General features: G+C 46.4%; 1 protein-coding gene across 1 annotated transcript in view; it reads right to left on the bottom strand.

The window, feature by feature from the left end:
- INSC (INSC spindle orientation adaptor protein) overlaps positions 1-13444 on the bottom strand; it is a 120756-nt gene that overhangs the window by 62101 nt on the left and 45211 nt on the right. Inside the window, exons 3-5 of the mRNA XM_055317549.1 lie at positions 4893-5238; positions 3865-3917; positions 2291-2414 (exon numbers count right to left, since the gene is read on the bottom strand). Coding sequence (XP_055173524.1) covers positions 2291-2414; positions 3865-3917; positions 4893-5238 — 523 coding nt within the window. The remainder of the gene's footprint in view (positions 1-2290; positions 2415-3864; positions 3918-4892; positions 5239-13444) is intronic.

A 13444-nucleotide genomic window follows, 5' to 3' on the forward strand; every position in this document is an offset into this window, starting at 1 on the left:
CCGTGAACAAAACAAACCCAAATCCTTATCTATGGAAGCTACAGGCCTGACAAATACTATGAATGTGTGGAGACTATGAATGTAAGAAGACTCTTGATGCAGAAGAGCACATGATGGAAGAAATCCCAATGCATGGAAATAGGCTTAAGTTCCTTTATGTGGAGATACCCCCAAATATGATCCTTATATAATTGCTAACATCCCAGGGATTGGTACCAGGGTCCTTGGGTCACCAGTTTAAGAAACACATGCTTACAACACTGAACACAAATCACCTTGCCTTCAGCCAGTGTTTCCTTATGTCACTGCCATCTGTATGGAAACGTCCTAACATAAAAACCAAACAAAATAACAAACAACCTAAACATCAGACAAACGAGCATGGCAAGCCCGACCCATAGGAGGGCATAGAGGGGCCACCAAGATCCATAGAGGGGGCCACGAAGGTGCATGCTGGGAGGGAAGGGGGCTTATCTGAAGCTAAGGAATATGTGGGACAGACAAGGGGAGGGAGGCCAATGGGTGATCAAATTCTAAGAGAGGAGCAGCTGATCCAGTGCAGCTCCCAAACCAAGCATCAGTGACCCAGGTGGTCAGACCTGGGGAAGGGCAGGACTTAGCCAGGGAAACAGAAGGACCAGATCAGGAATCCCACTGCGAACAAGATCGGGATGAAGGAAAACCCAGAATGGACCCAGCACTGCCCAGGAGACCAGCGGCATGGTCCACAAGGTTCAGGCAGGCTCCTGGCAGCCCAGGGGGCTTTCTCCAGGATTCTGACACAGACCATTGAAAAGACACCTTTGCCTCCTGGTAGATTGACTACTTCCAAACCCAGCTGGCTTCTGTTTACAATCCAACATAACTCTTCGAGCTTAGCCCTTTTCATTGAACCTGCTACCTCCAGGCAAAAAGGCACAGAAGTAACATGAAAAGCATCAGTAGGTACCATAGCCCTGCTCAAAAATACCTCCAGGCTCCCCTTCCTCCCCAGGACTGCCTTCAATATCCTCACTCTTCGCCCCCTTGACTTTTTCACCCACTTTGGCCTCATGTTCCATAGGGTCCCTCTGGGACTTGAGAGCTCAGTTTGGGACACTGGCCCCAGCTTGAGCCACCACCCGCCCCTATATGTGCGGGCCAGCATTTGCACATCAATGCCAAGTACCAGCCCCAGCAGCCCAGCTTTTGGCCCTTCCTTCCACTCATCCCAGGCTCTTGGGACAGAGTGGCCTTTGCAGACTCTCCGGGGTTGGGGGGTGAGAATGCATCGGCCCAGCTGCACTGCCCAGCAGCAGGTGGGCCGGGTCAGAAGAGCCTGTACCCTGTGCAAAATGAGCCAGACACACAGGAAGGAGAAAAAGGAAGCTCCTGGATGCGGAGAAAGGCTGAGTCTGGAGAGAAGCTGATAGGGAAAGGGACTTGCTATTTGTGGAAGGCTTTTATTTGGTGGTGGGAAAAGAATGGCAAATATGTAACACAATATTTCTGTAACTATAAATAACATGTAAATACCTTTCATAATGAAAACCTTATGGAATCCGCTTTTCTGGGAGGCTTTTAAAATAGGAAAAGGCAACAGAGGGAAATAACATATATTTAACCCATACTATGATGTTTGCTTAATCCTCTCACTTTTCTTCTGGGGAAGGTTTTCACTTTGTGGATGAAGAAAATGAGGCCTTTTGGAGGTTAAGGACATAATCAAGGTCTCACAGTGAACCAGAGTTTGAAAGTAGATCTATCTGGTTCCAAAGTCCTCGTTCTTTCTAGAATCAAGCACGACCCTGCCTAGAGGCAGGGGCTGGACTATATATGACCTTCCGAGATTCTTTTCTATTGCCGGGATTTCTGGAATTGGTTTGTTCCCCACAGGTACCTTACATCTTTCAGGACACTAGGGACCCACTCCATGTACTGTGGACAATAAGTACACGGAGATTTAAGGTGGTAGGAACGATACTGAAAGTGCAGCTGGGAAATGCCAACTTCTGCGTGGACTTGCTCTGTGCTCTGTGAACCTTAGGTAAGTCTCTTCCCTCTCTGGGTTCTAGTTTTCACATCTGGAAAATGGAGATTTGGGCTAACATGGGAAGCCTTGAGCTCTAACAATCCTGTTTGCTAGGTGCCGGAGTTCACCTTGGTAGTCTGAGGCTATCCCCTGCCCCTGCCTCCCCCAAGAAAGGACTTTTTAGGGCTTCCCACGGCCTGGTGCACACCTTTCCTAACCCACACCCCCACCCCGGGGGTCTACACAAGCACCCCTCTCCGCAGCCCTGCCCGCACTGACCTGCACTTCCCGGGTCAGGGCCAGCTCCAGCAGCTGGCCGAAGTGCCGGCCCAGCGTGCTCAAGGTCTCACTCACACAGGCCTTCATTGACTTCAGGACATGCTCATTCTCAACCTGGAGGCACCTGGGAGAAAGAAGCCGCAGAGTGGGGCCACTGGGAGGGGCAGGTATCCAGCCTAGAACCATCCTAGGGGCCATATCTGGGCCTGCTGCAGGCCTGGGGGTGGTGCCAGTGGCCTAGGGAGAAGCCATCAGCTAGCTCCAGGGGAATCAGAGATGGAATATTCCATAACAGTTTCGTCCTTCTCTGGCCTGCTAGGGTTCAGAGAAGCGCTGCCTGAAAAGGGAGCTAACAGTCCATGTCACCAAGGAGAAAGGCCATCAGAGAGTGGTCAAATTCATACCTCTGGGCTTCTCCCTGAGAGAATCTGCCCTCATTGCACCGGGGTCTAGGGATGGGGCATAGGAGCTGCAGAGGAGGGTGCTGGTGTGCCAGGCAGGCCAGGGCTCACTTGCAAGGTGTATGGCAATATGTGTGACCCTTTAAGAAATGCTATTCAGGGGCATCTGGGTGGCTCAGTGGTTGAGCATCTGCCTTTGGCTCAGGTTGTGATCCTGGGGTCCTGGAATCGAGTCCTGCATTGGGTTCCCCACAGGCAGCCTGCTTCTCCCTCTGCTTATGTCTCTGCCTCTCTCTGTGTCTCTCATGAATAAATAAAAATCAGAAAGAAAAGAAAGAAAGAAAGAAAGAAAGAAAGAAAGAAAGAAAGAAAGAAAGAAAGAGAAAGAAAGGAAGGAAGGAAGGAAGGAAGGAAGGAAGGAAGGAAGGAAGGGAGGGAGGGAAGGAAGGGCTGTCTACAGAAAGGAGCTTTAAAAATGTTCTCTCCAGGTAGGAAGAGCAGGGGGTGGATCAAGTTTGAATTTATCCCTATAGCCTGAAATGTTCCACTGGAAGGCCAAAGACCCCAGCGGGAACTCTAGGGGATACCAAGTCCCATGTTTCTCTTGCAGGGCATGGGGGCTGGGAAGAGTAAAGGAGAGTGTTAACATACACCTGGGTGTGTATACATGTGAAGCTGAGTGTATGTGTCTGCGTGTAAACGTATATATATGTTTATGTGTGTGAGATACAGAGAAGAAGGTGTGGGTGTATTTCTGTGAATATATGAGTGTGTGTTTATATATCTATATACAGGCAAGTGTGTGTCTGTGAAATCCTTGTCTATGTGTCTGTGAGTATAGGGTGTGATGTCTGCTGTCACCTTGCCTTGACTTTGGGGGTTGGGTGGGGCCTTCCCAAAGCTCTGGGAAACCTTTTCCTTCTTACCAACCTTTACCAATCCTCTCTCTTCCTATGCCTGGGCCTCTCCTCCTTTACATTCTCCATAGGGCCTGAAAATGGGGCAGAAAATCCCAAGTGACCCTTTCAAAGTCGCTGATAAAAGTCAGCAAAAGGAGGCTCCTGGGCCACCACCAGGCCTCCCCACTCACACTCTCCCTCTGGAAGAAGATGCCAGCCCCTTCCCCTGCCTGACGACAGCCTGTCCAGTCTTAGCCAGCATCCAGATTTTTACCTCTCTGTGACCGCCGAGAGCTCTGAGCATTTCTCCATTAGCAGTTTCTCGAGCTGTAGAAAAAAATAGAAAAGTCTATTTGAGTCAACAAGCATAGGTTGAGGACCAACTACTGTACAGGGCCCTCCAGGGTATAAAGATGAATCAAATCACCTGATTTTGGAAGCAGGCACATAAACTGTAACACAGTGCTATATGGATGGCAAGACACCATCATCAGCTTCTTTGGGAGCTCAAAAAAGAAAACCAGGCACTGAGTTATGCTGGGGGATGTGGGATGCTTCAGAGAGGAAGGGACATTTGAGCGGGGCTGCTAGGGATGAATAGGAGTTTACTGTCTGTGAAGTGGAGCAAGGAAAAGGGTAAAGCACTGAGCTGGGGAGTGAATGCCAGAAGAAAGAAAACCAGATGACAAGGCGATTTTCAATGCTCCATTATAGGCTTAGAAAGGAAGCTTCAAGATCATGGGCTTCAGAATCAGAAAGAGACTGAATATGACTTAACTTTGGGCAAGTTACTTAAGCTCTCTGAATTTCTGTTTCCTCATCCATACAGTGAGGATATCATACTAGCTAATATTTTTCAGCAACTGTTTTTCATGTTTAACATGTAATAACACATTAGTCCGCACAACATATGTATAAAAAATGTGCTATTATTATACTCATTAGGGTGATGGAACTGGGGCACAGAGAAGGTAAGTAACTTGCCAAGGTCCCACAGCAGAGCTGACACTTGAGCCCAGTCTGGCACAAAAGTGGGTACACGGCACCCCTGAACAGCCTCTCGCAGTGGCTATGCCTGCCTCACACGTAGTGCAGGTTAAATGAGGCGTGTGTGGGCAAACACCTAGCTCGGTGCCCAGAACGTGCTAGGTTCTCAATAAAGGTCCTTACTATCTTCCCTGCTTCTCAGAACAGGAGGGAGGCCCTGGAGCAGGAAAGGTTCAAACACTTTGGACACTTCGGACCCAGTCTTCCAGAAGGCATCCCCTTCCAAGGGCCCGTGCCCTTGCCAAGACAGCCGACCTGACTCATCTCCTGTGAGGAGCTCCTGCTGACCGCGCTGTACTCGCTGACCATGGAGCGGGCGTGGCAAGTCAGACGCACGCTCATGCTGTGGACGCGTGCCCAGCGGTCCTGGGCCAGCTTCTGTCCAATCCTGCGCAGCTCGGTGCTGATGACCCAGCCCCTCTTGAGAAGCAGCTGCAGGGGGTCTCCGGGGCCAGGGCCGCCAGCCAGGATGAGGTCACTCTGTGCATCTTCCTCCAGGCTGATAGGCTTTGCCTGCAGGACGCACATGCACTCACACTCGGTCATGAGCTTCAAGTCCTCCATCCAGCGCTGGACCGAGTCCACCTGCATCAGGTGCAGCCTGCAGCCAGGGAACAGTGCCACGGTGGCCATCAATACCCCGCGATCGCCAAAGGTTTCCATTTCAGGCCATCAGATGTTTACTAAACACCTCCTATATGTTCATCAGTGTTTCTTGTGTTCACTTACCATGGTAACCCTCTTATTTTCCACTATCTCCATCTTACAGATAACAAGAAGGAGGCACGGAAGTTTTGGAAGCAGATGACCAGACAAGCAACAGGCAATGAATCTGGCACGTTAGCAGACTATATTCACCAGAAGAAGAAGAAAAGAGAAAAAGCCTAAATATCAAGGAGTGCTTCTGGTGTTATGAGCTATGGTACAGCTACACAATTCATCGAGTATGAACCACAAAGAGCAGACTCACACGATCAGAAAGGGGATAGAGAGGATGGAAACACATATGATCATCATGTTCTAGAGCTAGAAAGCTAAGCAAACTGGCCTAAGAGCTTCTAAGAGGAAAGACGTGAACTAGTCACTGGCTCACTGACTCATTCACTCCATAAGCACTGCAGTGGACAGCTGTCACTTTTGTCCTTCTAGCATCCTTCCTCCTTCCATCAACGGCAGAGGCAAGTTACATTGCTGCCTCTTGGTGTGGTGGCCTGGGCTTCAGCTGTTCCCTCCTCCCAAACACAGGGGCTGCAAGGGTGTGAAGGCACGTGCCTGGGAACCAGCATGCGGCCCCTGTGGTTGAAGAGCTCTGGGCCCTGGGGCAGGGAAGAGCTCTGGGGCCCTGGGGGGCCGGGGAGGTGCGGGGGACACACTCATGCCCCCTTCCTTCAGGCCTGGAACGGAAAGGGCCATGGAAAAGCCAAGGAGGGAGAAAAAGGGAATCAGTGCCCCAAACTTCCCCTGGCTTTGGCCCTTTCTGGAAGGCCTGATGAGATCCCAGACTCCCCTTTTTGTCACCCCCTCCGCCCCTATCTTGCACAGAGGTGTGCTCCATTCTCGTTCTTTAAGATCTTTAAGAACTAGAAAGAAAGTGGGATTTCGGAAGCCGTGTTAATTAAAACCCTAGCTGATTTATTGCTCGGCTGGTAAGAGAAATGGAATGACAAAACTATTGATTTCTCTAGTATCTGCGTTATTAGGGCCTGTGAGCGTCTGTTTGTGGATATGAACTCATTTGGGTGTCTGTCTATATTATCTGTATGCCGGTGTCTGGATGTCTGGCTTGGAGCTTGTGTGTCTCTACCTGCGCAAATAGTCAGATGATTGTGTGTGTTTACAAGCCCTTGCATCAGATAAACTCGATGACTAAGAACAGCTGGGGTGGGCCTTGAGCGTGGGCTGCATTTAATGACTCAATTCCAAAGTAAAGTGTGTAGAAAGGGGACAAAGAAAAAGTAACTTTGCAGTGGAGAAACCTGACATAACCTCATCCTACTCAAGAGATCTAAATGAACCTCACTGCTCATCAGCTGTGTTGACCGCATGGTACCTCTGATGAGATGTGATGAAAAGGCCTTTCTTCCCTCAAATACATGGCCTCAGTCTCATCATGGGAAAGGCATCAGGGGCCGGCTCAGGAACACTCTACAGAATACCTAATCAGTACTCCTCAAAAGTGTTGGCGTCATCACCAACAAGGTAACACTGAGAACTTGTCATAGGCCAAAGGAGACAGAGGAGATGTGATGACTAATTATAACAGGATCTCCTGGATGGAATCCTGAAACAGAAAAGAACCTTCGGGGGGCACCCCCGGGTGGCTCAGTGGTTGAGAGTCTACCTTTGGCTCAGAGCATGATCCCGGGGTCGTAGGATCAAGTCCCACATCGCGTTTCCCACAGGGAGCCTGCTTCTCCCTCTGCCTATGTCAGCTTCTCTGGCTGCCTCCCATGAAAAAATAAATAAAATCTTTGAAAAAGGAAAGAACCTTCATAGAAAACTAGTGAAAACCACATAAAGTCTGGAGTGGAGACACAGCCCACCGTGTCAGGGCCTTGAGCGTAAGAAAAGCTTCCGCAGGCCCAGGTCAACAAGGCTTATACATTCTCACATGGGGGCAAACAGAGCTGGCTCTGGTACTCACGGCCTGTGTGGCCAAAGGGAAGCTGTGGCTGCTTTCTTTTTTTCCTTTTTCTGAAATTTTTATTGAAATATCATAGGTACATAAAGGTGAACAAATTATAATATCAAGGGACAGTTTGGTGGATTTTCAGCATCCAGGGAGTCTCCCTTGTGCCCCCTTCTGGTCACTCCCCAACCAGGATAACCAGCCTCCTGACCTAACAACACTCCTTAGTCTTTTCAGTAACTTAACCTCTCTGAGCCTCAATTTCTTTATCTGTCACAAAAAAGATAATAATTGAAACTTCCATGCCAGGTAGATGAAAGAACTACATCAAATGGTTGAATGTGAAAGACTTAGGACAGTATGTGGCATAAAGAAATGGTCAAAGAGGCTAGTTCTCCTTGCTGCCCTTCCCCCATGTAACGCTTCAGCACCTCCAGAAATTACTAACCTACTGGCTAGAAGTTTCTGAGCACATTCCACATGTTGAGCACTGTGCCAAGTGCTTTACATGAATTGTTTAATTTACTCTTCAAGACAAGCATCTGAGTTAGTAGTATTGTTATCCCCATTTTACAGATGAGGAAGCTGGGACGAGAGAAGTAAAGTCACCCGGATAAAAAGTAGTAGCACTGACACTGAAATGTTGGTCTCTCTCACTCCAGAGTCTACTCTTAACCTCTTTGCTTTACTGCTTCCCACTCTGAGAATCCTTCAAAAAGAAAAAAAGACCTAGAGGAGCAGAGAGCAAGAAGAGACAATTAACACAGGGAGACAGGAAGAACAATTTTTCCCAAGCAAAGACTATTGGGGCTGCATCTGAGCAACAGGAAGAGAAAGGAAGCTGTGAGCCACTGGCTCTGCCTAAAGCTCTGGGGTACAGGGAGGCCAGGATCCTGGGCCCCAGAGAGGCAATCGCTGCTTTCAGGCCAAACCCACTCCCGGCTGCCCAGTTGCAGGAGCTGCCTTTCAGGGTGACGGCCGCAGAGACACAGACAGACAGGGGCGCCTTTGGGGGAAAGCAGAATCTGGTTTTCTTTAAGAATGAGCTTAAAATAACTTCTGTTTCTAGAGATGGTTTAGACAAATACCTCCTCTTTCTCCCCCAAGGAGCAAACAAATGTAAAAAGAATAAACTGAGCAGATTAGTAAACCCATAAATCCCTGCCTCCTCTTAACCTCACTCCATGATGAGGCCTCAGGGCCCATCCAGCAGCAGGCCCAACCTCGGCCAACTCTGATAGGGCTGGGAGGGCATCAAGAGGTTCTGACCCACCAGCAGGTGGAGGGGAAAATGGGTTGGCTGCTCAAAACCTGTATATACATCCCACCCAGCCTGATTTTAACCAATATGCTTTGCACAAAAGCTGCTCAAATTACAGCTAAACTGTTGAGGTTATAAGATAGTTGTGTGTGGTATAAAAAAAAATAGAGGATTGGATGAAAAACTGTTCTGAGGGCAGAGGAAAAGGTAAATTAGACAAAACCCACCAGTAATAATAATTAATATTTACTGGACCCCTATACTACCCCAAGGGTTGTACAATTATCATGCATTATTTTATTCTCACAATATCCTGATTAAGTGCACACTTTCCTTGTCTCCATTTTACAGATGGAAATACAGAGATGCAGAAGATTTATAGGACTTAGCCAGAACTCCCTGCAGGCAACCTACTCCAAAGATTGCCCAAAGATTGTCTATATTGACCACACTATATAGTTTCTCCACCTGTCTCTCTCTTCCACCAACTTTGAGATATAGCTCAAAGGCAGGTATTGACCTACCTCAGCATTGCCAGCACTCAGCCCGACACATATTAAGGATCAATAAATATTTAACTGATCTAGTAAACCAGAAATTGCCTGGTAAACATCGATTATAAGCCTTCCCACAACAGCTGGAAATATTTTCTGGACTTGGAAGGGTGTTACAAGAGGAGCACTTAGGAACCCCTTGAACTCACCCAGTCCTCTGTTCTGAACTACATTTCAGGAGATGTGGCTTCTATCTTTGTCCGGTGTGTCAGATGTAGTGTAGATGAGTTCCCTGCAATGTGGTACAAGTGTAAGAGTTGGGTAAGTAACTACCTTCTACAAAAGACATCATCATAAAGACTTCTATGTTAAAAAGAAGGTGTCAGGAGAACCAGAAAAATCTTTTGTTCAAGTCATTTTATAAACATTTCTATGTTCCACAAAGCAGTGCTCTGGTTGCATAAAGCTGGGGCCCTTAACTACTACTATCCCAATTCCCAGAACTTTCAGGCAAATGGTAAGGCGTGGATATAGATACTCAAGCCCTGGGGGACGTGGCTAAAGGGAGACCTTAGTTCCTATGGGAAAAGCTCATCCCCATAGGAAACCAGTAGCAAACACAAAAGATCCTCACCCAGTTCGATAAGGCTTAAAACACTAAGCAGTGTCTCTCAGACAACCCCTGCTTGACCCGATTCATTGAAGCGCTACTGATGTTGAGCATGTGCCAGGCTTTGTGCTGGTGATCCCTCCCCCTCGGACACTCGCACCATCTAAGAGGAGAAACAGACACCAATAAATAGAACCCAACCTCATTCTCATCCCAACACCATGTGCCACACATCTCAAGCATTTCCAGGAGTCCCCAGAGTTCACCTTATACACAGTTGACCCTTGAACAACCCAGGTGTGGACAACACGGGTCCACTTATCTGTGGATTTTTTACAGTGCAGTACTATCCGCGTATTTGATCTTCCTTAGGACTTTCTTAGTAACATTTTTTCTCTATTTACTTTATTATAAGAACACAGTATATGATATATAAAACATACAAATTATGTGTCAGTCAACTTTATGGTATCAGTAAAACTTCCAGTCAATAGTAAGCTATTAGTAGTTAACTTTCAGAAGAGTTAAAGCTTACATGTGAATTTTCAACTGGGTGGGGAGTGGGTGCCCCTAACCCCTGTGTTGGTCAAAGGTCAACTGTAGATTCTCCCCACAATCTGTCATCTTTTCTTCTTTTAGCACCCTTACCCTGGGTAGCATCCTAGCTGTCAGGTCCTGCCAGGCCCACCTGCCTGGCCTGGCTACCTTTCCTTCCAGGGGTGGTCATGCTGTCTGACTCCCCTAAATATCTCAAGCTGGTCACAGTCACCACTTCTTCTCTTACTGTTCTGTCTTCTAGGTACCATCTTGCTACCATCAGAGTCAGGCATGCCACTGGGTCTTCTAGGCATCACGTGGCTTCCGTGAGGTATCACTATTCCCATCAGACCATTAACTCTGGAGCTGGATTGCCTGTATTAAATCTCAGATCTGCCACTTGCTACCTGCATAACTTTGGGCAAGTTATTTTATCTCTCTGTGCGTCAGTTGCCTCGTTGGTAGAAAGGAAATGATAATAGTACCCAGCCCCTAGGCTTTTTGTGATTATTAAGTGAAGTGAATATATACATACACATACATGCATTTATGCAAATGTGTGTATATATTTGCTTAGAATAATGCCCTACAGGAAGTATTATACATGTTAGTTGTCATTAGAGAAGTTTCAACTAAAGCACTTGTCTCAACAGAATTTAATTACTTCAGAGTAGAGAAAGAAGGAAAATTCTGGGAAGATGGCAGTGGTGACAGCAGTTTTTAAATCTCTCTAAATTCCCACATGAAAATTTGACAGAACGACAAAGTAACAGAACTCAAACCCTATGGATAAAATTTACAACAAAACTAGATGGTAAAATATCCCCATAAACCTCAAAATACAAGCAGGTGGGGATCAAACACTCACAGCTACAAGACCTGCTTAGCATCATCTGTACAAGAGAAAGGAGGAAGCAGGGAGGTGGTGTCTGATGAATATGAGAGAGAGAACCCCCAGTGGTCACTGGTATTTGTTAAGAAGCACAATGACAATCTGAAACCTCTGTTGGGGATTTGCCTCTCTAATATCAGGTGGTTGCCTGATACCTGATAGGTACCTACCAAGAACTCTCAAAACTGGCCCAACAGGAATCTCTTCTATAATAAAGTGTTACATGGAGAAGAAACTTCTGAGAGCAAAACCAGAATTGAGCAGGACAGGGATCTCAGAGACAAGGGTGAGAGATCTGTAAGGGTTGGAAGCAGAGTTAGGAAATCTCAGAAAGCAGATCACCCTCCTCTGAACCTTACACAAAAACAAAAGAAGATGGAGCTATATGAATTTAGAACGGCTTTCCTGAACCCCACTCCCCTCTAAAAGTTCATGAAAACTAATTTCACATAAAACTAAGCAACACAAGGGCAGACCTGGTGGCTCAGCAGTTTAGCACCGCCTTCAGCCCAGGGTGTGGAGACCCACCCACCCTCCAGGATCCTGGAGACCTGGGATCGAGTCCCACATCGGGCTCCCTGCATGGAGCCTGCTTCTGCCTCTGCCTGTGTCTCTGTCTCTCTGTCTCTCTCTCTCTCTCTCTCTCTCTCTCTCTCTCTGTCTCTTGTGAGTAAATAAATAAAATCTTAAAAAAAAACTAAGCAACACAAAAATTATTGAAGTCTCATCCCGTGCATATTTTAAAAAGAGAATAAATAACAAAATAATATCCCTACGATGTGAAAAGATCAGAAAAATGTACTCACAAAAAAGAAGGAACCTATAATGTACTATTTCAAATGAACTTAAAATTTTTAAAAATGACATAAGATGTGAAAGAGAAGCATAAAATCTCAGAAAAGAAATAAGCAAGAAAAGAATTAGAAATGAAAAAGGAAATTTCATTTTAGAAACAAGATTAAACAAGAAGAAAACATGGGATAATGCTTTAAGAAAATCAAATGCAAAAAAGAAAAATGTTTTTAAAAATGAAGAAAGAGATAAAACAGGTTTGCAAGAAAGTGACAAATATTAAAGATAGGCAAAGAAGATCAAGCACACATACAATAAGATTTCCTGAGGACACCTGGGTGGCTTAGTCATGTGACTAAGTTGGGCATGTGACTCTTGATTTCAGCTCAGGTCTTGATCTCAGGGTCATGAGTTCAAGCCCCTATTTTTGAGAAAGGAACTCAAAACACAGCAACAAAAAGCATGTGAAAAGCTATAAGCTGGGAAAATGTTCCCAGAAAAAAAAAATACTGTTTAAATTACATATTGAAAAGAGCATGCTGTGTACATGAAAACAAACACAGAAGACATATTCTAGTAAGATTATTGAACTTTTAAAAATAGCTAAAGGATTTTTGTGCATCTAGGAAAAAAATGTGTGTTACTTGTAAGGGACAGAAAATTGTGCTATCATCAGATAATTTGTGTGTGTGAGAACAATGCTTTATACTAGAAAAAAGTAGAGTGACATACTTAAAATATTCAGAGAAATAAAGTGTGAGCCAGAGACTTTATATTCAGCCAAATGACTTTCAAGTATGAGGTGACAAGGAAGCGACACCAGTGCCGTGATGTTGGAGGACAGTCACTCTAGATGGTCCTTGATTCTGGATCAAGGGGTATGGGTACTAAGCAATCCAGGTAGTGCAAAGGCCCTCCTTAGGAGTACACCTGGCTTGTCTGAGAAAGGGTAGGGCCATACATGTGGCAGGGCAAGGGAAAGATTAGTAGGATTATTAGTAGGATGTGAGCTCAGAAGAGAGACCCAGGTTAGATCACACAGGGCCTTGGAAGCCACTCTGAGAGCACCAGGCTTTCCCTGGAGGGAGATTCCTCTGGAGCATGAGCATCGAAGGAATCTTGTCACCAGATGTCAGCTGGGTCCACCTAGCCCCTACGCCTCTCTACAACCCAACCCGGAAGGTTCTCTCACTTGGGCCTTGTAAAAACAACGCATAATCCATTTAGAGTGACTTAACCTCACCATGCAGTGAATTGTAAACTGTTTACCAAACAGTTAATTTAAGAACAATTATTTATGCAATAAGCTATAAATAATTTACAGTGTGGTTAGGGTATCAGCTTCCAACCCCTCCTCACGAAGGAGCCGGCGTAGCCTCAGCCAGTTGGAGCTGCTGGAGGAAATGTTGCTTCTCTGATCTTGTTCAAATCTGCCAATGTTTTCATTGCCCTGCTTCTGATCCACCCTGAATCCCACGCTGAGCCGCATCGGACAGGCCTTGCTGTGCACCGGGGCCTGGCAACGCTTGATCCCTAAGGGCTCCACGTTCACACAGTCGGTGCAGAGCCTTCCTGGCATATGGTGCTGGGCA

The sequence above is a fragment of the Nyctereutes procyonoides genome, unplaced genomic scaffold (assembly GCF_905146905.1).
Source record: "Nyctereutes procyonoides isolate TBG_1078 unplaced genomic scaffold, NYPRO_anot_genome, whole genome shotgun sequence".
In the NCBI taxonomy this organism is placed as follows: Eukaryota; Metazoa; Chordata; class Mammalia; order Carnivora; family Canidae; genus Nyctereutes; species Nyctereutes procyonoides.